Raw genomic sequence first — 25196 nt, 5'->3', positions numbered from 1 at the left:
GTTCGGCAAAGCCCCGTTTCTTGACTGCTTAACAATGAATTGCTTGCACTATACGTCCATCAATTTACAACTGCAGTGTTTAACCCTACTTAAAATCTACGCTGGGTAGGCTACATGTGCTGAATTTTCCCAGGTACCTTGCCAAACAACTGTGAGCTCATCCCCTGTCTAACACCTGTTTGTTAATATTTTTTGGCACGTTTCCAAGGAACGTTTCATGGACTAGAATTAATTAGGTCTGTCAGTAAAGGATCGGTAAAGTTATGCGAATTATTATCTTAGACGTTCAAGAAAAGTAGGTAAAATATCCCCGTAACAGTAAGGTAAGTAAAACACACCTCAAGCCAACTGACTCCTCCGCATGAACAAAACAATATATTACCCATGATACACGAGGCACAGTCCTACCATACACGCATAACACGATATCAAGGCCCCTACAGTAGCTATGGCCATCTTAGTTTAGTTTAGTATAGTTTAGTAGAAAAAAGGATCAGGAGGGACACTTAAGTCCCCATCAAGGACCCTACCTTTATGAAAGTAAACCTTGTAATCACATGTTTTAGGCCACTTGGCATGATTAACGAAATGCTTAATATTGTTTCCATGTTCTTGTAGAAAACGTTAACTTCGCAATATACAATTAGTTGTGTTTTTGTAGTTACGTGAGATCCATAACCGACGAGGTGGTTAGGCTACTTGCTATATACTTAACTATGGTAGGATATTACTTTTTCCGTATTTTTGGAAATTCTAGAAAATACTTTCTTTCCCCCCCCCCCCCCCCGCTTAACACCAGATGTGGTCTTACAGTTTATTCATAAATGGGTGTACTAGAGCCTTGTTTACATGACATTAGTTGCATTTAGCACAATATGCCAGTTTCGCGTGAATATTTCGGAAGTTTTTTGCTTGATCTTTCGTAAAATATGAAAGGTGTACCAACTTACTTTTCGTACACAATTGGTAATTTCTCTACTGATTTTCAGAGTTTTTTTTTATACAGTCAAGTGAATACGTTGTGCATTGAGTATAAACTTATCATGAATGCAAAAAAAAAAGATGCGGGGATTTCCAGCAGACAAATGTTTTCTTTGCGGGATTACTGAGTCAGTTGAAGGGAATCCCGCACCTTAGAGAGAACTCTGAACAGCTGTACTGTATCAATGGGGGAGTCAATTAGACATACTGACAGTACAGCCCCCTTCGATACAGTACAGCTGTTCAGTGCGTCATAGTACTGGCCAAATGTAACTATTGGGACTTCTAAGAAACCGTGAATGTTGAGTGAGTTCATGGATTCTAGATAAGTAGCAAATTCTGTGTTATTTTCCGCGGCCTTGCTGGATTTTATTTTCTAATAATTCTGACTGTAGCAAAGATTGTGTACATTTGTTCGACCTGTACATGATGCTGCAGAGCGTAACGATACAATAACCACGTGGTAAGCTGTATGTGCGTCATAGTACTGGCCAAGTGTTTACTATTGTATTGTGTGTACATGCGGTATTGCACGGTAGCAGTGTGGTGGATGGGTGTGGTCTTTGCCCGTGTGGGTAAACCTGAACTCTGATTGGCCTTTGTTGACAAACGGACGGAACAGAAAATACCATGAATCTTGGTCTGAGTGGTCCATGTCAATGTGAGGGCTTGGCCTTCCTCAGGCTAATAGAACGTGCGTATACGTATACGTCTACGTATATTATTTATTAGATGAAGGTGGAGTTTGGAATGAGTTTCTTCTTATGTGAAATGTAATTTTACGTTTTTGGTTTCACGTTTGTTTCCATGTCTTTTTTTTTTTCACGGAACATTAACCAGCCTTTTCGAAAGTTTTTGGTCGTCCCCCGGGCAACCAGTAATTCACGATTTGACAAGTTTTGGTTGCCCGGCAGGTAAGTTGGTCGTCTTGGACGACCGGAGGACCGCTTAATTTACACACTGAAATGTTATGCACAATCAACCAAGGTTGCTCTACACAATGTTAGATATTTATAGCAGATATTTGTTGTATGCAAACTATAGTTGTATCTGTATCCATTCTATGATAACACAGTTTTGTTAAACCTCAACTGTGCCAACCTTGTATGATGTGTGTTCCAGTTATGCACTTAGCAAGATTTATCCTTCTTAACTTCTTAACATATTTTCCTCCTCTGTAGGTTGCAGTTTTCATAGATTTCTTCGTGAAGAAGCTGAGTTCGTTAAAGTTCACCACAGTCGACACGTGTATCCTTTTAATACAAAATAAAATAATCATAAAAACAGACAATAAAACCTGTTAAAGTCCCGCTTTGTTTGTAACCTTGAAGTGTCCAAAATGATATTTTCAGGCTTTTTCAATAATGTACATATAGTGTGTACCATTGTTTCCTCCCATAGGGAAAAAACTATGGAGTCACTCTTTCCTACCTTGCAAAATTATGAGAGGTTCTCGGGGATTGCAAGTTGGCAATGACTATAACAGAAATGTGTACTCAAAGCCGAAGCCGAAGGGAATTAATCAGGTCCCACATCCGGAAACTATGCATGCTAAGTTCTTACCTTTCTGAAAGTGATTTCATGTGTACAGTACCTCAATCCACCATTTTATAACATGAATTGCTGGTTGGTAATTTGAGTGTCAATGTTGATTTTTACATTTGGTACTGCTTGTGTTAAATCTTTAATATTCAAATATGTCAGATATTACACCATGTGGCCAAGATTACAAGTGTCTCATGGCCCCGCTGGGCATCCTTATAGCATTCAATGCTTTGTTTGTGTTAGTAGCCAGTGTCCTCTGTGCATTTGAGGTGAGACTAAGTTACTCTTTTGAATTCAGAGGATTTTTTCATCCTTGTGTTTTTTCAGTGTGAAGATGGTGTCCATATCTAGGTTGGATGTCAAACAGTATAATCTCAAAGCAGATTGGACCCATATAGAGTGCAAAAAAATAATCCACACTGCTGGTCGAAAACTTCTAAAGATCTTGTTCAGATGTCAGATAAATCCTTTGTCACTGCAGGAAGTAGATAACAGTGTAGAGAAAGAAGCAGAGCACATCTTCATCTTTTTTGTTATGAAAAATATTAAAACAATCACTAAAAGAATTAAACAAGTCTCATCTTTGTGATATGCAACATTAAACTTTAACGTTAACTTTTGAAACCATCTTTGTCGAACAAAAGTTTGTTCAAGAATTTGTTTTCATTGAACTCTCCAATGAGGTTCACGTTTGACCCCGAAATTTGCATTTCTCACAACCGCAGATTAGATACTTACGATAAAAAATATGGTTCCATCGTGGAACGACCAAAGGGTCACCACCAAATTCACTACAAACTCACCAATGATATTCCTGCACTGTGACATTCCACCATATTTCAATATTATTTTAAAAGTATAATTGATCTGTAATTTGTATTGTCCTCCTACTCCTAGGCTAGGCTAGGATCCGTAACATAATGATGCCAATATTTTTAAACGTTCTTTAGCCTGCCCCGCCCCGCCCGTTTGGCACATAATTTGTTTTGTTACAAAATGCATGTGTAAGTGTTTGGCAGTGCCGTACATGATATACAGTAGGCTACTGTGTTAACAATAACTGTAGTGCACTGTAGTACTGTAGCCTAATGTTAGGACTAGGTCGCATTTGATGCAATTTATTTTTACAAGATATCGTTGAAAGTTGAAATTCTAATAATTCTTCATTAGCGATATAATAAGCCATCCCTTCATTATAAATAAACGTCAATAGAGTGGGCTAGACGTTGGTTAACTTACAGTATGACTTCTCAGTGTAAAATCAATTATCAAAACACGCAAGAGACAATTTATTATAGTCATGATTGTAATGACAGGATTCTATAAAGTTACAACCAATTTTTTCAGTCCATCGTATAAAAGTCATATTCCCAAAAAATATGACGTTTTTTTTTGTTACAAAACGCGACCCCTGCTCTCTAATAGGAGTGTAATGATATCTGCAAATGGAAATTAATAAATTCCACTATGTGTTCATTGTCCCTCCACCTTCTTGACCATAACACTTTCTCTGTTGATTTATGTCAGCCCATTGCAGCAGGTTCTGGCATCCCAGAGATAAAGTGTTATCTGAACGGTGTTAAAGTACCTCATGTCGTCAGGTTGAAGACTCTCATTGCTAAAGCTGTCGGAGTTCTCTTTAGTGTCTCTGGTGGTGAGTCAAGTAGATTTGTGATGATCCAGTGTTTGAATTTAGAATCTAAGGTATCTACTGGACGAATAGAGCATCTAGCACCTTTCTCCCTACCATCCTCCCACCTACCTCCCTCCACCCCCTACCCCTGCCACTGTAAATAAAATATGTGCCAGACACAGAATTGTCAGAGAGCCATAGTAAAGTCGATCTTGATATACAGAACTTTATTAAATTATGTTTACATTTGTTTGTCAGGTCTGTTTGTTGGCAAGGAAGGTCCCATGATTCATAGCGGTGCAGTGGTAGGAGCAGGGATTCCTCAATTTCAGAGCATCACATTCAAGAAATTGAATTTCAACTTTCCATTCTTCCGGAGTGATAGGTAAGTCTGTCTCACTTCCACGATAAATGCACAAAATTGTGACCAATAGCAGTAAGAGCAATATTGACTTGAAACAGCCTCCAGTGTATAAACCAGCTTTGAGTCTTATATTGACAACATTTTATCCAAATTGAAGTATTTTCTCATAATACAGAAGAATTGAGTTTTGTATTAAAGCTGTTCTCACTGACCGGTCCATCATAAATTAAGTTTTATTTTTACTTCCATATTTAGGGATAAAAGAGACTTTGTGTCAGCAGGGGCAGCTGCCGGAGTAGCAGGTAAAAACAAAATTTCTACAAAAGAAAAATACTGTTTTATCGATTTGACTTGAAATCTTTGAATCTAGTACCAAGTTCTCTTATGTTTAACATTTAAGGTATGTTACCACCTGATGAAGGCAAATTCATTGCAAAATGTAACTTTAGCATTGATGCACTTGTTTTGTTTCTATTCTTGTAAAATAATGGTATCTGGAAATATGATATCAACTTTACAATGACACAAAGCAACATGGATAACTGTTACATTTGCTCCCTTAAAGAAATTACATACCTTTGAATTACTAAACAATATGTTAATCTCCAATGTCACAGCTGCATTCGGTGCTCCCATAGGAGGGGTCCTGTTCAGTCTAGAGGAGGGGTCATCGTTCTGGAATCAAGCTCTAACATGGAGAACGGTAAGTTCATATAGATAAAGGTCATTGAAACGGAACCATGATGAGGATGTGTGTGTAAGGGTGGTTACAGTCAGTGTGTATCTCCACCGCATGGCCAATATAGGGAGACATACACAAAACAGCATCAGCACTGTCAACATGTGATAGAGAGGTGTGTGATGAACCAACAATCTCCCACTCATATGAACAGCATAACGTAGATGCGAAAACCCCACCGACATTCATGTATGCAATAGGTATTGTAATGGTGAACAATCTCGCCAGACAACCTTTAATGGAAAACATGACACAACCATCGGTTATGTTCTCCATAGATTTACTGATGATGAGAAAATGAGAACATCTCAGTTGATGGAGTTAGATGGAGGGGTGGTATCGAGTAAAAATCTGTGAATTATTACAAAGATTGGTAATATAAACCTTAAAAAGATACGACCCAACCCAAAATGCAGCGTTAAAAGTATTAGATATAGCATATTGTAAAAATTTTAGTTCATTGGTTGTGAGGGGATAGGTAAGTGTGTCAATTACAGATATCTAAATGAGGCAACCTTTTGAGTTAATGAACTGATCAATATTTTAAAAAATCTTTCCTTTGCCAGTTTTTCTGTGCCATGTCTGCAACATTTACCCTGAATTTCATGCTGTCTGGTCTTTACTTCAAAGAATGGGGTCATTTGAATATTCCAGGTCTTATCGATTTTGGATTGTTCCAGGTAAGATTTTAGTACATATTTCATATTTCTCAGGTATTGAATTTATCGCTATATGAATATGAAATGGTATAAGTTTAGCTGAAATCCCACTCACACTCAAGCTGTTAAACACTCAAGAACATCAAATACCAATGCAGCAGAAAGTTGAACTAGGTGTTGTGATCAACACTTTGGCATGCAGACTGACTGGACTCATGTTATGCTATATGATCGCAATCAAAAACTATGATCTCAATTTAAAAAACATGCCTACATTTCAGTTTGCATAGTTGTAACTATCGTGCAACAGAAATTTCAGCTATGTGTATTGACGCAGGTATGGTTATTGGCCATATACATGTCACTCGATCTACATGTCCTCAATCGAAAAAGGAATTTAAGTTTCCTTCAATTTTATTTTACTCCTAAGTGTTCTTACTTTGTGGTCATTGTCTTTTTTAGGTCCTGTTTCATTCTAGTCTGATAAAAACAATTCCCTTTTTTTGTGCTTTTCTGTTACCTATTCTTTGTATTGCAGGGCCTGTGATAACGTTTATGTTAAGTTTGTGCACTTTAAAGAAATAAATGATTATTATTCGATATGCATATATATCTCAGTGAATGAGCTTATTGTTTCATACTGTAGTAACCATAAAATCCTCTCCACCAATTTTCCATGAATCAGTGTCATGGTGGGGACTGTAATCTCTGGACAGCCATGGACCTTCTGTTCTTCATCGCCATGGGGTTAGGCGGGGGACTCCTGGGAGCCACGTTCAATGCAATTAATAAATCTATCACCATATGCAGACTGAGACATCCATTGTTTCAAAGAAAATATGTGAGGTAAGTCCCGGCCTGACTTATGTCATTTTGCCATTTGGAAACACTTGTGTGCCTCTTTAGACTTGTTTTGAAAACTCCTAGGTTTGAGTGATATTGCCCAATGTTTTTATTTTATTTACATTTTTTACATTTTTTATATTTTTATATTTTTTTTATATTTTTTATAATTTTTATATTTTTTATATTTTTTATATTTTTTTATGTTTTTCTACAAAGGTAAAGACATGGTATGTAATGGATAACGTATTAACAGGTTTAGAACTTCACAATGTTAACCGAAAAAAAAAAACAGTGATTACCAAATCTACTGGTTGAAAGCAAGATCTCGCTGGTAGTTTTACTGAATTTCTACACACATCAGTTACTGAACAGGTTTGTGAGAGCAGCCGAAAAAGTGTTAGCTGATAATATGCAGTAATACAGGCCTAAGGTTTTGGTACAGAAATTATGCATATTCCTTGACCGAAGATTTCTAACCCAGCTTACCATGTGTTTTTGTTCTGAATGTCTACTGTCTGGAGAGAAATTTGCTGGTGGGATTTTTTCTTTACTGGCAAATGACAAAATCCACCGGCATTTAGCCTTTAAATAGCCAGACTTTCGAAGGTTTGATTCATGAAATGTATGAAAATCTCATTAGGAACAACAGCAGTAGGCATCATGTTGATAGTTTATCAATAAATAAAACGAAGTATACATTTTATTTTTGAAACACACAAAATTTTCTACATTGGTGTAGAGTGATTTGGAGCATCTAAAGGGTTCAAATGTTACATTTAAAATGTTAGATTCGAACATTTGTTCCAAAGTGCCAAAAAATGCAGATTTAAGCAGCGTAAGTTGACTCGATTGTCTTGATTTGTTCAATCGTGCTCATGTGGGATAACTATAACAAAGTGTCTCGCTGTGCAATTTTATATCAGTTTAATAGAAACCATACAGTCTCCTGTTTTTTGTTATTTTATTTTTTATTGTTGCTATGTGGAAACTGAAAGTGAATATTACAATAATTGAAAACCTTTCTTCCCTTTATAGGGTTCTTGAAGCTGTATTTATTGCCATAGTAACAGCTGCTGTAGCGTTTTTGGCTGCCATGATGCTTGGTCAGTGTAAGCCTCTTTCAGTGGTAAGCGCGACATTATTATCTTTCTTTGTTTTAAATTTGTAAATTGCTTTTCTTTTGTTTTCTTGCTGTTTTTTACCCCTACTTCCTTCCTAGCCCCCCCTCCCCCCCCCCTTTTTTAGGCTATTGTGAATTTTCTGCTACTGGATGATAAAACTAATTCTCATCAAAATGGTGCCAATTTGTAAAAATATATCAAACTCTGGATAGCTCAGTTATATACTGTAGGGAATATATGTGGTATGTATTTCAGATGTCGTTGGTTCAGATGTGATTCTAAGGGTAAATCCTTTGCTTTTCCAAATCATACATACAATTTCGTAACCAAATTTCTTTTGATCTGTCTGCTGATATTTTTTGTATGATCAGTGAAACTGATTAATTTTTAGTTCCGTCTCAATGTATCATAAATAATAATATCGCTGATTCCGTTTGAAGTGATTGTTTAAAGAAGTTATCTACATTGATATTGTGATAAAGTCTGTGTTGTAAGATTTTCTACAACCCTTGTAAATTTTCGCTGATTGGAGTGAACACTCACAAATAATTCTATTCCTTTTCTCCGATTAGGATTCTGCGAGTACGAGCAACATTTCCGAGTCAGTTCGTACTTATTTCTGTCCTCCTGGATATTATAATGACATGGCCACGCTGTTCTTTAACCCTCAAGAAGAGGCAATCAAACAGCTTTTCCATCAGGAAGGTGTGTAGTAGGTTTTAAGATAGCAACTATCTGTGATTTCTTTTCTACATCGGGGACAAATACTATTATCCTAACACACTGTAACATACGCAAACTGGAGCCTATACCGCAATTTTTCCAAGTTTTGTGATTTTTTTTTTACCCAAGGCTCATCACTGCTTTAAGAAGCTTTCAGTCATATCATATTCAAAATAATAAAGACCATTTCTTTATTTTCTTTGTTTCCTAATCAGGTGCCTTCAGTCTTTCATCTCTCGCCATTTTCTTTGGATTTTTCTTCCTTTTGTCCTGTTGGACCTACGGCTGCCTGGTTCCTAGCGGGTTGTTCGTTCCCTGCCTCCTGTGTGGAGCAGCCTATGGCAGATTTGTTGGCAATGTGTTGACCAGGTGAGGTACAGTTGATGTGTAGCATGGTAGACTCAGATTATGGTAGATTTGTTGGCAATGTGTTGACCAGGTGAGGTACAGTTGATGTGTATCATCGTAGACTCAGATTATGGCAGATTTGTTGGCAATGTGTTGACCAGGTGAGGAACAGTTGATGTGTATCATCGTAGACTCAGATTATGGTAGATTTGTTGGCAATGTTTTGACCAGGTGAGGTATAGTTGATGTGTAGCATGGTAGACTCAGATTATGGTAGATTTGTTGGCAAAGTGTTGACCAGATGAGGTCCAATTGATGTGTAGCATGGTAGACTCAGATTATGGTAGATTTGTTGGCAAAGTGTTGACCAGATGAGGCACAGTTGATGTGTAGCATGGTAGACTCAGATTATGGTAGATTTGTGGGCAAAGTGTTGACCAGGTGAGGTACAGTTGATGTGTAGCATGGTAGACTAAGATTATGGTAGATTTGTGGGCAAAGTGTTGACCAGATGAGGTACAGTTGATGTGTATCATGGTTGACTCAGATTATGGTAGATTTGTTGGCAATGTATTGACCAGGAAAGGTACAGTTGATGTGTAGCATGGTAGACTAAGATTATGGTAGATTTGTTGGCAATGTGTTGACCAGGTGAGGTACAGTTGATGTTTAGCATGGTAGACTCAGATTATGGTAGATTTGTTGGCAATGTGTTGACCAGGTGAGGTACAGTTGATGTGTAGCATGGTAGACTCAGATTATGGTAGATTTGTGGGCAATGTGTTGACCAGGTGAGGTACAGTTGATGTTTAGCATGGTAGACTCAGATTATGGTAGATTTGTGGGCAATGTGTTGACCAGGTGAGGTACAGTTGATGTGTAGCATGGTAGACTCAGATTATGGTAGATTTGTTGGCAGTGTGTTGACCAGGTGAGGTACAGTTGATGTGTAGCATGGTAGACTCAGATTATGGCAGATTTGTTGGCAATGTGTTGACCAGGTGAGGTACAGTTGATGTTTAGCATGGTAGACTCAGGTTATGGTAGATTTGTTGGCAATGTGTTGACCAGGTGAGGTACAGTTGATATGTAGCATGGTAGACTCAGATTATGGTAGATTTGTTGGCAGTGTGTTGACCAGGCGAGGTACAGTTGATGTTTAGCATGGTAGACTCAGATTATGGTAGATTTGTTGGCAATGTGTTGACCAGGCGAGGTACAGTTGATGTGTAGCATGGTAGACTCAGATTATGGTAGATTTGTTGGCAATGTGTTGACCAGATGAGGTACAGTTGATGTGTAGCATGGTAGACTCAGATTATGGCAGATTTGTTGGCAATGTGTTGACCAGATGAGGTACAGTTGATGTTTAGCATGGTAGACTCAGATTATGGTAGATTTGTTGGCAATGTGTTGACCAGGTGAGGTACAGTTGATGTGTAGCATGGTAGACTCAGATTATGGTAGATTTGTTGGCAATGTGTTGACCAGATGAGGTACAGTTGATGTGTAGCATGGTAGACTCAGATTATGGCAGATTTGTTGGCAATGTGTTGACCAGATGAGGTACAGTTGATGTGTAGCATGGTAGACTCAGATTATGGCAGATTTGTTGGCAATGTGTTGACCAGGTGAGGTACAGTTGATGTGTAGCATGGTAGACTCAGATTATGGTAGATTTGTTGGCAATGTGTTGACCAGGTGAGGTACAGTTGATGTGTAGCATGGTAGACTCAGATTATGGTAGATTTGTTGGCAATGTGTTGACCAGGTGAGGTATAGTTGATGTGTAGCATGGTAGACTCAGATTATGGCAGATTTGTTGGCAATGTGTTGACCAGGTGAGGTACAGTTGATGTGTAGCATGGTAGACTCAGATTATGGTAGATTTGTTGGCAATGTGTTGACCAGGTGAGGTACAGTTGATGTGTAGCATGGTAGACTCAGATTATGGTAGATTTGTTGGCAATGTGTTGACCAGGTGAGGTATAGTTGATGTGTAGCATGGTAGACTCAGATTATTGTAGATTTGTGGGCAAAGTGTTGACCAGGTGAGGTACAGTTGATGTGTAGCCTGGTAGACTCAGATTATGGTAGATTTGTGGGCAATGTGTTGACCAGGTGAGGTACAGTTGATGTGTAGCCTGGTAGACTCAGATTATGGTAGATTTGTTGGCAATGTGTTGACCAGGTGAGGTATAGTTGATGTGTAGCATGGTAGACTCAGATTATTGTAGATTTGTGGGCAAAGTGTTGACCAGGTGAGGTACAGTTGATGTGTAGCCTGGTAGACTCAGATTATGGCAGATTTGTTGGCAATGTGTTGACCAGGTGAGGTACAGTTGATGTGTAGCATGGTAGACTCAGATTATGGTAGATTTGTTGGCAATGTGTTGACCAGGTGAGGTACAGTTGATGTGTAGCATGGTAGACTCAGATTATGGTAGATTTGTTGGCAATGTGTTGACCAGGTGAGGTATAGTTGATGTGTAGCATGGTAGACTCAGATTATGGCAGATTTGTTGGCAATGTGTTGACCAGGTGAGGTACAGTTGATGTGTAGCATGGTAGACTCAGATTATGGTAGATTTGTTGGCAATGTGTTGACCAGGTGAGGTACAGTTGATGTGTAGCATGGTAGACTCAGATTATGGTAGATTTGTTGGCAATGTGTTGACCAGGTGAGGTACAGTTGATGTGTAGCATGGTAGACTAAGATTATGGCAGATTTGTTGGCAATGTGTTGACCAGGTGAGGTACAGTTGATGTGTAGCATGGTAGACTAAGATTATGGCAGATTTGTTGGCAATGTGTTGACCAGGTGAGGTACAGTTGATGTGTAGCATGGTAGACTCAGATTATTGTAGATTTGTTGGCAATGTGTTGACCAGGTGAGGTACAGTTGATGTGTAGCCTGGTAGACTCAGATTATGGCAGATTTGTTGGCAATGTGTTGACCAGGTGAGGTACAGTTGATGTGTAGCCTGGTAGACTCAGATTATGGTAGATTTGTTGGCAATGTGTTGACCAGATGAGGTACAGTTGATGTGTAGCATGGTAGACTCAGATTATGGTAGATTTGTTGGCAATGTGTTGACCAGATGAGGTACAGTTGATGTGTAGCCTGGTAGACTCAGATTATGGTAGATTTGTTGGCAATGTGTTGACCAGATGAGGTACAGTTGATGTGTAGCATGGTAGACTCAGATTATGGTAGATTTGTTGGCAATGTGTTGACCAGATGAGGTACAGTTGATGTGTAGCATGGTAGACTCAGATTATGGTAGATTTGTTGGCAATGTGTTGACCAGGTGAGGTACAGTTGATGTGTAGCATGGTAGACTCAGATTATGGTAGATTTGTTGGCAATGTGTTGACCAGGTGAGGTACAGTTGATGTGTAGCATGGTAGACTCAGATTATGGTAGATTTGTTGGCAATGTGTTGACCAGGTGAGGTACAGTTGATGTGTAGCATGGTAGACTCAGATTATGGTAGATTTGTTGGCAATGTGTTGACCAGATGAGGTACAGTTGATGTGTAGCCTGGTAGACTCATATTATGGCAGATTTGTTGGCAATGTGTTGACCAGGTGAGGTACAGTTGATGTGTAGCATGGTAGACTCAGATTATGGTAGATTTGTTGGCAATGTGTTGACCAGATGAGGTACAGTTGATGTGTAGCCTGGTAGACTCATATTATGGCAGATTTGTTGGCAATGTGTTGACCAGGTGAGGTACAGTTGATGTGTAGCATGGTAGACTCAGATTATGGTAGATTTGTTGGCAATGTGTTGACCAGATGAGGTACAGTTGATGTGTAGCCTGGTAGACTCATATTATGGCAGATTTGTTGGCAATGTGTTGACCAGGTGAGGTACAGTTGATGTGTAGCATGGTAGACTCAGATTATGGTAGATTTGTTGGCAATGTGTTGACCAGGTGAGGTATAGTTGATGTGTAGCATGGTAGACTCAGAGTATGGTAGATTTGTTGGCAATGTGTTGACCAGGTGAGGTACAGTTGATGTGTAGCATGGTAGACTCAGATTATGGTAGATTTGTTGGCAATGTGTTGACCAGGTGAGGTACAGTTGATGTGTAGCATGGTAGACTCAGATTATGGTAGATTTGTTGGCAATGTGTTGACCAGGTGAGGTACAGTTGATGTGTAGCATGGTAGACTCAGATTATGGTAGATTTGTTGGCAATGTGTTGACCAGGTGAGGTACAGTTGATGTGTATCATGGTAGACTCATATTATGGTAGATTTGTTGTTTGCTCTCCACCTCTATTGGATTAGACTATATAAATATGCAATTTAGCTCTTAAACCGTTTTTACCATTAGTATCTACTATTATGCAGGCCCACGGTTCGCATTAGCCGAGGGATTGCGCGATTCCCGGAATTGGCCGATCTCAATGTTCTGTTAGGCTTGGACACAGTAAGCATATCAGTTAGGTATTGAGGTGCTTGAAAATGGATTTATATGCATGTACTAATAGTTTGAACTCGACACGACGGTGAACAGGCAGTCAGTGAAGATCTCGTGAGACAGGAGTGATGTGAGAGAAACGCGAAGTTCTGGTGATTATATGCCCTGGGGTGTTTTGGACACATTTCAGCCTATTCAAAGTCGATTGTGGTGCACCAAAAAGCAACAAGTTGCGGTAATCAAGACGCGAGGTTACTAGGCCGTTCACAAGTGATTTGGTTGCATCATCAGCTAAATAACGCCTTATGTGAGCGATATTTCAAAGACTTGTGTATTAAGACCTACAAACACTGTTAACTTGTTGGGACATGTTCAGATGAGAGCCAAACATTACACCAAGCTTTCTTAATGTTGGCGTTGGTGTATGATAACAGAATTGCCGATATTTAATGAAATGTTATTGACACAGTTTTTGTTGTGCTTAGTGGAAAATAACATCACTTCCATTTTGGCAGGGTTCAGCTTAAGCTTATTATTGTGCATCCAATTCTCGATATCAGCTAAGCATTCGGATACTAGATGTATTGCTTCCTTCTGTACATCCTCATCGTTAGGTTTAAACGACACATACAACTGTGTGTCGTCAGCATAAAAGTGGTAGTTTAATCGGTGACGTCGAATAAGATTGCCCAGCTGTGCTGTTTACATACTGTACATCTTAGGACCTAAACCTGAACCTTGAGGCACGCCTTGCTTCAAGATGACAGGTTCAGAACGATGATCACCGGTGGTCACAACTTGTTTGCGATTGCAGAGGTATGATGACTACCAGGACAAGGCATCTCCAGTAACACCAAATGTGTTCCTGAAACGTTGCAGCATGGTTTTATGATCGAGAGTGTCAAAGTTATAGGATACCCATGGAATACTTTAATTATTGCTGTTATCTTCGACCACATGGTAGCCTAACACCACACTAAGTCAATAAGAAAATTTTTGCGTAGTATTCAGGTAATAAATTAGGAACCGTGTGGTATTGCGTCAGGTGGGTACCCGGATACCCTGTGCAAACACTAATGAAGGTGTATATCAATAAATAAAAAAAGCCTATTGATTTTGGTGGAGGTCAGAGGTCATTTGCGGACAACAGGTCAAATCGTGAAAGCCTTGTAAACATGATATTGGAGAGATCTCATATTTGGTTTGTAGATGTACCATATCAAATTTAAGGAGCCTATTATTGCTGTTGGTGGAGGTCAAAGGTCATTTGAAGTCAACAAATGCGAAACATTTACTTCACTCCCCTCTTGCCTGTCTCTTTACACTAACACACCTTCCTAAACATAATATCGCAAGGGAAGCTTGGACGGATATTTGGTATGTAATTGTACCACATTGAGTACAAGAAGCCTAAAGTTGTGGGCGGAGGTCAATGGTCGTATGAATTCACCGGGGTCAAATTAGGAATACAATGCTTATTTTCAAAATATTTCAGCAATGACAGATGTCATATTTAGTATGTTGATATATCTATCACATTTAGTACAAGAAGCCAGTTGTTGAGGTCAATGGTCATTTCAGGACAGCCTTAGTCATTGTGAATTTATTTGTTTGTCACATCGCACTGCTTTTCACTGTAATACTAAGATCAAGTATGTTGTACACCCTCACTCTACATTACTTCAGAGTCATGAAGAAAATTGCTCATGTTACATCATTGAAGCCACAATTCATTTTTTGCATCCCCCCCCCTTTTTCACTGCGTTATACTTACCAGGTAGTTGCTAGAAGGAGAAACAATCATAGTCATTTGTATGATAGACATACATCCATTTTTGACAATAATCGATCGATATATTTTCTGCAATCATTTAATTCTTTGCTTTTGTTTTGGATCAGCAAAGTGATGCAGAATCAAACATGGAAGTGGCTTTTAAGTCCAAATGTTTAAATTGATGTAATATTGACAGTCATGATGATGATGAAATTGCAACATTTTGTTGAATTTTCAACTCAAATATGAGTAAATAATATCCATGCATTGATGTAAATCCTGAACCCCCATCATATGAACATCTTTTGTTCCAAAATGCTCAAAAGTGCACAGGCATGTGTATACACTTGCTAAGATAATGGAGTAGTACATATGTGTGTGGGGGAGGGGGAGGGGGAAGGGTGGGAGAGTTGAAGGAGGTGGTCTTAGAGTTGGGCAGGGGGAGAGGAACAATGACTTGAAAGTTATTATGTGTTAGTTTGCTCAAAAAGTTTATGGTAAATTCTGTTGTCAGTTATGAGATTATTTTCATTGGGAAAATTTTGTTTCCGGGGAGGATAAGGGTGGTGATTGCACTAGAGAAAAGCCTGTCACTGAACAGATTTGGCAGAAAAAAGATTCAAGTTCATGTTCAAAATATTAACCTTAAATATATAAGGAAGCAAATGTAATCCTTCTCTAACAACTATCTGCATCTAAAGGAATGGTTAGAAGTACTTAATTCACCTGCTATGGAATGGTTTGTTCTAAATAAAAAAAGTGGATGTAATTTTTGATACTTGTATTGAATTTTTTTAAAACAGTTTGTTTGATGAGTTAACTGCAAGCTGCTACGTAATGTAGGATATATTTTGATGAAAAAGAAGCAGGAGTTGGGATTGAACCAGGGACCTTCTGCTGCCAAAACTTTTTCTCTACCACTAGACCATTAGGTGGGAGAATGCTTTTGCTTGCTTTTCAAATATTTAAAGTTCCAGTTGTTTGGACTTAGTGTTTTTGTAAAACAATTTCTCCCTGAGGGAACCCTGTCAGGGGGGAGGGATGCTGGCGAACTCCCTTTTCCACTTGGGAACCTTGTCAGGGGGGAAGGGTGCCGGCGAACTCCCTTGGCCGCTTTGGAACCTTGTCAGGGGGAGGGGTGCCGGCGAATTCCCTTGGCAGCTTGGGACCTTGTCAGGGGGGAGGGGTGCCTTTTGGGTAGTCCTTTTGCAGCGATCACTCACCCTGGACTTGAACCAAGCCGATCAGAAACTAATCGCCTAAGGAACAACCAATTACACCATTTTGGTTCCCAAAGCATAAAACTTTGTTTCTTACCTTTATACTTCCACACCCTCCAAAGAACAGAAAATTAAAAGGCTCTGGCTGGACTTGAAGCATAGACATGCATTCTCTGGGGTTTGAACCCAAGACAAGGAGTTTGTCTTGCTCTTCAGGCACAAGCACTAACCACTGCGCCACTGTAACTGTTGAGAAATAATGCTCATTTCTAATATTTAAGGTTCATAATGGAAGGAAAGAGATATAAGAATAGAAAAAGGAAAACTGCCTTCACTGGGGTTTGAACTCTAGACAATGAGTTTGTCTTGCTCTCCAGGCACAAGCACTAACCACTGCGCCACTGTATTTGTTGAGAAATAATGCTCATTTCTAATATTTAAGGTTCATAATGGAAGGAAAGAGATATAAGAATAGAAAAAGGAAAACTGCCTTCACTGTGGTTTGAACCCAAGATAAGGAGTTTGTCTTGCTCTCCAGGCACAAGCACTAACCACTGAGCCACTGTATCTGTTGAGAATTAATGCTCGTTTCTAATATTTAAGGTTCATAATGGAAGGAAAGAGATATAAGAATAGAAAAAGGAAAACTGCCTTCACTGGGGTTTGAACCCAAGATAAGGAGTTTGTCTTGCTCTCCAGGCACAAGCACTAACCACTGAGCCACTGTATCTGTTGAGAATTAATGCTCGTTTCTAATATTTAAGGTTCATAATGGAAGGAAAGAGATATAAGAATAGAAAAAGGAAAACTGCCTTCACTGGGGTTTGAACTCTAGACAATGAGTTTGTCTTGCTCTCCAGTCACAAGCACTAACCACTGAGCCACTGTATCTGTTGAGAATTAATGCTCGTTTCTAATATTTAAGGTTCATAATGGAAGGAAAGAGATATAAGAATAGAAAAAGGAAAACTGCCTTCACTGGGGTTTGAACCCTAGACAATGAGTTTGTCTTGCTCTCCAGGCACAAGCACTAACCACTGCACCACTGTATCTGTTGAGAAATAATGCTTGTTTCTAATATTTGAACCTAACAATGTAAGGAGACTTAAAAAAAATAAGAAAATAGCCAGTTGGCTTTGTGCCTTGCCATTTACTTGGCCTAAAATTTTAAATAAGTGAGGCAATGTTTTCCAAGCGAAAAAGTAGTGAGAGATATTGGAAACTCTGGATACGATTTTATGAGGAGAACCAGGAAAGACTTCATCACACCATGAGTTTCTCAGGACAAGAATGTTATTGATCCTGCATTTTGGTTTCGATGATAATGGTAACCTTTGTAGTCATACAGGTGGATGAGTGTGTGTGTGTGACGCATTGCTTGTAAACACGATCTCTCAAGAAGGGAAAATTGGACCAATTTCATACTTAGTATGTAGGAATACCACATTGAATAGAAGAACCCTATTGTTTTCTGGGAGGTCAAATGTCATTTGGGGTCACCAGAGGTCAAATTATGAAAACAAGTAAACACGATATCTCATGAAGGATAGCTTGGACTAATCTCATATTTAGTACGTAGTTGTGACACGTTGAGTTTAAGACCCTTATTATTTTTGGTGGAGATCAAAGGTCCTTTGGCATTACCAGGGGTCAATTTGTGGAAATCTTGTTATACTTGGCATGTGCATGAATCATATTGAGAAGAAGTTTATTGTTTAACGTGGAGGTTAAATGTCATCTGATGTCACCAGACCCAAAACCTTGTAAACACCTCATCTCAGTTAGGAAGCATGGAGATTTTTTATAAGTGGCATGCGGATGCGCTCCATTGAATAGAAAAACTCAATTGCTTTTGGTATAGGTCAAAGGTCATCTGGGTCACCAGCAGTCAAACTCTAGAAACCATTTAAACATGATACCGTATCTCATGGTAGAAATCGGGACATTTATATTATAATAGCTGTTTCCTGGTGAATAAGCAGAAGTCTATTGCAATGAAGTAGTCAAAACTTCAATGCATTTTGCATTCTGGTTACAACTATGTTTATGAAATGATGTATTAATTATCAGTTATTGACCTGCTGATGAATATTATTTAATTGGGGGCATTTATAATTGGATATCAGTTTAGCAATTGATCCTTTATTCATGGTTCCCACATGGTTTGGAAATACAGCAAAAGTCTGGAAATAGTAAGCAAAGAGAAAAACCTCTTTTGTAGGTCATGAAAGTCCTTGAATATTGAAGTTTAGTCTGGAAATGTGAAGAAAAATCCTCAGTTCTATTGAGAGTTTAAATGTGATTAACAGATAACTTTTTATTTCGTTTTGCAGTTTCTTCAACCTGAGTTCTGTTTACTCTGGCACCTTTGCTCTGATTGGTTCGGCAGCCTTTCTAGGGGGCGTGGTACGCATGACAATTAGCCTGACAGTTATACTGATTGAATCTACCAATGAAATCAGTTATGGTCTGCCAATCATGGTGACGTTGATTGTAAGTAATACTCATGTTTCTATAGCAACGAATATCTGAAAAAGAATATCCATGAAATCTTTACATAGGTTACATAGGTTTATTTACCGGACATAGGTGTTTTATTTACCGGACATAGGTTTTGTTACTGTAAATTAAATAAAGCATAAAAGGTTTCTGTCAGGAGTACACCTTGCCAATATTTTGTACATTGTGATAAAGGAGATAATTTGATGTTATAGCTTCTCAAATCTAGTCTGCAATTTTTAAAAAATCGATAAAGTGTTGTTCAAAATATGATTCCAATCGGCTAAGATCATGTGTAGTATCTGTTCCCTTTGGAGGGGAATGGTGCTACACACTTGACGATCATCACACAGTCACAGTCCCGATGCAAGGGGACTGGGGTTGAGAGCGGATCAGTCGTTCGGTAGTTTGGTTTTCGTGCCCAGGTTCTTTCCTGGGCGACTTTTTCTTAAAAAGTATTGGTCAAACCATGGAGCTATTACCGAAACAGAGTTAATCTCCAAGATTTTCAACCAACACTTTCCCAGACAGTTTCCATACTAATATTGATTTGTAACATGTGAACAACAAGTTTGAAAATTTCAAGATGTTTGACATTTACTTTCAGTATTTGCAATGAGAGCTGTCTAGAAAACCTGATAAGCTACATTGTTTTATCATCTTAGTATGGAAATAGCATGAAAATGTTTATTAATGGCAACTCGATGACTGCTATAAGTAAACCCTATGACATTCAATGTGCCATTTATATAGCACAGTTTCAAAGAAAGGACCCAGTAATGCCAGAGTTACTAGAATATCATACAACTTGTGCATAAAGTACAAACTTTTCACCAACTTTAGCTACAAGACCAATACAACTTTTGCATGAAGTACAAACTTTTCACCAACTTAAGCTACATGACCAATACAACTTTTGCATAAAGTACAAACTTTTCACCAACTTTAGCTACATGACCAATACAACTTTTGCATAAAGTACAAACTTTTAACCAACTTTAGCTTACATGACCTCAGATAAAAGTGGGCTAATTTATACAACCATACCACACTCAGATTTTTAACCCAGACTTAAGTTTAAGACTGTGTTTGGAATCATTCTGATGATCCTTGACAGCAACATGAAGACTCGGCTTTTCACTACTCCTATTGGTAATATAAGGAAATTTTACATTGATAGGCTCGTACACTGCAGTCGAAGGAATAATCATCTAGGTTACAAAAAAAAGTGAGAACATCCTTCTTTAAAAAAAAATTAAAGTTGCAGTTTTGAGCTCACATGGTTTGCAACTCACACCTTGCAGGTTGCAAAATGGAGCGGTGACTTTTTCAACAAAGGCTTGTATGACATCCATATCAACTTGAAGAATGTGCCGTTACTGGAATGGGAAGCTGATAGGCAGATGGAAACGTGAGTTGTTGGTTCCATTTGGTCGATCTTTGCTATGCAAGTAGGACTTCAGAAGGGATGGTATTGGCAGGCTGGTGGCATAGGTTGGGAGAAGGGGGGGGGCGGATGACTGGGGAAATGAAAATTTGCATTCTACATGCAAAATTTATTTATATCTAATGAACATTGATACTCATAAGGCTGTGAGTTTTTTGCCATTCATAGGATGTTGCCCTCACACTGATGTTGCACCTTTCATATGCCATATTTTTTTCATTTGTTAATCAATATCTCTCTTATCTGTTTTACAATAACTGCTTAACAACTTAAATGTAGTTTAGCGAATGTCCGTAGCGATTGAGCAGCCATCTTTTCTCTTTGGTCTTTTCTTAACAGACTTCAAGTGTCTGAAATTATGGAAAGAAAAGCCTGTTACCTTCACTTAAAGACAAGAGTCCACACCATCATTGACATTTTGAAAACCACTACCCATAATGCATTTCCAGTCGTTAGCAGTTACAGAGTCTTGCAGGAAGAGGAGGAAGGATCAACATCTCGTACGGGAGTGAGTACAGTTATCAAACTCGCTGCTTCCTGCTAGGATTTCTGGCTCAAAATTATAAAAAAAGAGCATTTTACTTTGATGTAAGAATGTTTTATGCAACATTATTCAGATGTAATACCATGCCAAAGTTGATCCCCTTTCGTTAAGCTTAACAGCTACAAGCCTGTTAAGTGTAATGCTGCCTCAAGCCTGCTAATAATTACAAGTTCTTTAAGAGAGTCTGTACGTTTCCATTGAGAACCTGGACTTGTTCGTAAGATTGTCCAATCAGAAAGGAAATACGTTGTATTAAGAAGATAACTGTGTAATGAAAGGTATGATTGAGTATATTCAGTTGATGCAGGACATGAAATATTGTTTGTCCGACACAAACTTGATCTCACAATTGCTTAAACCATTCAATCCTCCCTCTCCTTGCATAATTTGGGAGTATGATGTAAGTGGATTCAGGAGGTTTAAGTTTTATAGTGTCTTGCAATGTTCACATTGTCAAAGAAGCATTTTAATAACAACAAAAAGACTGTTTGTATAACTTTCCCAACAACCATTTCTGTAGGATATGTTTTTTTAAAGACATTGCCATAGCAACACAACTCTTTTATTTCAAGCTTTTGAGTAAATTTGTTCCGTTTTTTTTTTTTTTCTCTTGCTAGTTAAGAATTACTTTTTGATGGTTCAGAAATTTCTTTATGCATTTTTTTCAAGACATTATGTTACCTGCTTACACATGTACACATATATTAACATATATATTTTGGTCATGCTCATTTGACAGTGGGAAGATATAAGCCAACATCATCACCTAATGTCAGTTAACGCCGTAGATTTCCCTCAGCAAACGATCCAGCAGTTGCGACGACATCGTTCTAACAGCAACGATTCGATGTAAGTTAATGTACAGAATCGAGAATCTTAAGTACTTAAAGGCATTGAAGACTCGCCCAAAACAGCGTGCCACCATCTTTAAAAAGTTAACTTTCCGTTGCTTGCAAGTGAAGTGTTTCTCTTGTCACTACAATATGCAGACAGTAATGAAACGTGATACCTTGTTATTTTTAGTTGGACCTTAGATGTCCATTGCTGTATCGTTTGTACACTGTGCTGTGGGTATTGACCGCAGCTGTATGTACTGACTGTACACTAGTGTCTAATTACCGACAGTAGCAAGCTGTGTGTGTATTTTCTTGGAGTGATGGTAGTGTCTAACACTTCTGTTACACCTCATTCCAAACTTGGTCAGATTACCGGCATTAGACGTTTCCTTTTTGCACAAGTCTTCACACCCTTTAAGCAAGGAGTGCTGTGGATAGAAGGTACTGTGATGTATCTGATTTACCTGGATTTATCCGACTTACTTGCCTCGGGTATCAAGTATATGAATATACTGGTTACTCAACAATAGTTGACTGGAGACTCTAGAGTGACTTGTTACAAATAATATAACTAGCTCTATTCATGAATAACATTATATTTAGTCACCAATTTTTTATTTGCTGTTTTTCAATTTCAAGAGAAAATAGTCTTTTTAATTTGAAGTACAGCTTTAAAAAGCCCATTGTTCACAATTCCTAATGGAGCCATACCAGATTAACATGTATCATGGTTTGTCATATCATCTTGATATGCTGAAAGGAATTTTGATTGATCTAGCCTAAAACTTAATTTTTTGATAAAATGTTGTCTTTTCCACACTTCTTTCAGACCTAATGGAGATGTCCCACTTCAGAGTGACCCATCATCGGTAGTTTTTCATGGTATTGTGATGAGAGATCACCTGGTGGAGCTACTTCAGAATAGAGTTTGTTTTATGGAACACAGTTCTGTAAGTAAATATAGTTTGTTTTATGGAACACATTTCTGTAAGTAAATAGAGTTTGTTTTATGGAACACAGTTCTGTAAGTAAATAGAGTTTGTTTTGTGGAACACAGTTCTGTAAGTAAATAGTTTGTTTTATGGAACACAGTTCTGTAAGTAAATAGAGTTCGTTTTATGGAACACAGTTCTGTAAGTAAATAGAGTTTGTTTTATGGAACACAGTTCTGTAAGTAAATAGAGTTTGTTTTATGGAACACAGTTCTGTGAGTAAATAGAGGTTGTTTTATGGAACACAGTTCTGTAAGTAAATAGAGTTTGTTTTATGGAACACAGGTCTGTAAGTAAATAGAGCTTTTTTATGGAACACAGTTCTTTGAGTAAATATTGTTGTTTTATGGAACACAGTTCTGTAAGTAAAAAGTTTGTTTTATGGAACACAGTTCTGTAAGTTAATAGTTTGTTTTATGGAACACAGTTCTGTAAGTAAATAGAGTTTGTGTTATGGAACACAGTTCTGTAAGTAAATATAGTTTGTTTTATGGAACACAGTTCTGTAAGTAAATAGAGTTTGTTTTATGGAACACAGTTCTGTAAGTAAATAGAGTTTGTGTTATGGAACACAGTTCTTTGAGTAAATAGAGTTTGTTTAATGGCACAGTTCTGTAAGTAAATAGTTTGTTTTATGGAAGTTCTTTAAGAAAATATTAAGTTTGTATATATGCTTCTGCTCCCAGAGAATGTCTTGGATGTTTAAACCAAAGCAGCTTATAGCCGCTATTAATAATAGCCGCTATTAAGCTGCTATTAATTATAGCCGCTATTAATCATTTTATATTGTTAGGTTAAGGGCACTTCATTGTAGACAATTGTCCGAACGTACTCTCAAAGTATTTGTCTTCAACAGAAGAAATGAAATTTAGTGTCCGAGTTGATCATCTTCGACTCTCTGTGTTTAAAGTCATCTTAGGGTCACATTGTGAAAGAATAAGTAAGCATCTTCCACAACAATAACTCCATTGGTATATTCACGATTGTCCCAAGTGGCTGGTAATTATTTTTGAAGGTGAATCCGATTTGGGTATTCATCACCATTCTTCATCAGTCATTCATTTGTAATCATTTTGAAGGATCAAATGTCCCTCGTGTTATTACACAGTTCGTCAGAGGTGTTTCCATCTCAAAGGCATTTTTGTCAGTCTGTTTATTTTTTAATTTAAGTTAAAATTTTTTAATTTAATTTTTTTTTTCCTGTAACAGAGTAGTACTTGTGTATCTGTAGTACGATGTGTAATTGTCTGTTTATTATCTTCCTGTAACAGAGTTGTACCTGTAGTACAATGTGTAATTGTCTGGGTTTTCTTTTTCCTGTAACAGAGTAGTACCCGTCCCGTTATGCAGTTTGTGGATTTAACCAGGGATTATCCTCGTTACCCGAGCATACATGACATGGATCTCACTGGAATAAATTTAAACATGATCATAGTAAGACTTCACTATCTCTTTGTTTACTTGAATAGGGCAAGCTTCTCCAACCCACCCACCTTGAGTACCATCCTTCCCCTTAGTCACTCCCTGCTACTGACCCTAACACCCACACACTAACCCACTGTTTGTAGGATTTTGTAAATATGCACAAGAATAGTTTAAGAAGTAAAAGAATAGAAAAATTACCATTCACCCTTCTCTGTTTCTAGAGAAAATGTTGTAGCCCTTTGTGTTTTGTGCTTTAATTTATCAGAAATTTTTCCTTTCAGCTGAAACGATAACTGTAGATTCAAATTAATTCTAATATCTTTGTAGAATGTTAAAAACGACTGCTAACAGTGCAGGTTGTATTTCTGTACCACTTTTCTATTTTATGAAAAATTACCATTTAACCATCAAAATAGCTGAGCTATGTATGTCCTCTGGAAGCAACATTCCAGACACGTAGCATATCGTAATGGTGAGTGTCTCGAAAATTGAAACAGCAGTTGAAATATTAATTAGCAATTCAGTAATTTCCTTTTTGATGGAATATGCATGAATTCTTTTGTTTTATATCTTTTGTTATATCTTTTGTTATAATCTTTTGTTTTTCTCTGTAGGATGTTTCTAGGTATATGAATACTTGTCCATACACCGTCTCTCCTACTGCTCCTGTTTCAAAGGTCTTTAACCTCTTCAGGACTATGGGACTCAGACACCTGGTTGTTGTTAATCAAATAGGAGAGGTTCGTGCTCTTTTGTTTCATGATAGATACCACCCCCCACCCCTTTGTGAAATCCCACACATGCTACACTCACAGGTGTGTTCAAACATGCTTTTCTCATGGTTATAAGAATCTTTACTGGCATTAATGCCTCACATTACAGTGTATAGGTCAATTATATTCGATTGCTGATGCACATGCCACCAGTTTGATCTAACAGATAGTAGACATGACATGAATATGAACATTGTAGAAATGTCCAATTATAAAATATAAATTAAATTTGACAAATTATAAATTACAGTAGAACGTCAATGTCCCTATAATACCAAACACCAAAATGCATT

At 37.9% G+C, this 25196-nt stretch overlaps 1 protein-coding gene across 1 annotated transcript in view; it reads left to right on the top strand.

Annotated features, from left to right (window-relative positions):
• LOC139975585 (H(+)/Cl(-) exchange transporter 6-like) overlaps positions 1–25196 on the top strand; it is a 35025-nt gene that overhangs the window by 5481 nt on the left and 4348 nt on the right. The window contains exons 5-22 of the mRNA XM_071983608.1: positions 2163–2229; positions 2686–2795; positions 4054–4180; positions 4418–4544; positions 4779–4825; positions 5141–5226; positions 5829–5942; positions 6607–6767; positions 7803–7893; positions 8461–8593; positions 8827–8980; positions 18721–18880; positions 20191–20297; positions 20673–20841; positions 21617–21726; positions 22543–22663; positions 24032–24139; positions 24745–24870. Of these exons, the coding sequence (XP_071839709.1) occupies positions 2163–2229; positions 2686–2795; positions 4054–4180; positions 4418–4544; positions 4779–4825; positions 5141–5226; positions 5829–5942; positions 6607–6767; positions 7803–7893; positions 8461–8593; positions 8827–8980; positions 18721–18880; positions 20191–20297; positions 20673–20841; positions 21617–21726; positions 22543–22663; positions 24032–24139; positions 24745–24870 (2118 nt within the window). The remainder of the gene's footprint in view (positions 1–2162; positions 2230–2685; positions 2796–4053; positions 4181–4417; positions 4545–4778; positions 4826–5140; positions 5227–5828; positions 5943–6606; positions 6768–7802; positions 7894–8460; positions 8594–8826; positions 8981–18720; positions 18881–20190; positions 20298–20672; positions 20842–21616; positions 21727–22542; positions 22664–24031; positions 24140–24744; positions 24871–25196) is intronic.

This window comes from Apostichopus japonicus, chromosome 11, assembly GCF_037975245.1.
Source record: "Apostichopus japonicus isolate 1M-3 chromosome 11, ASM3797524v1, whole genome shotgun sequence".
NCBI classification, from domain to species: domain Eukaryota; kingdom Metazoa; phylum Echinodermata; class Holothuroidea; order Aspidochirotida; family Stichopodidae; genus Apostichopus; species Apostichopus japonicus.
Note: the sequence above shows the minus strand (reverse complement) of the source record. Positions and strands in the feature narration are given on the sequence as shown.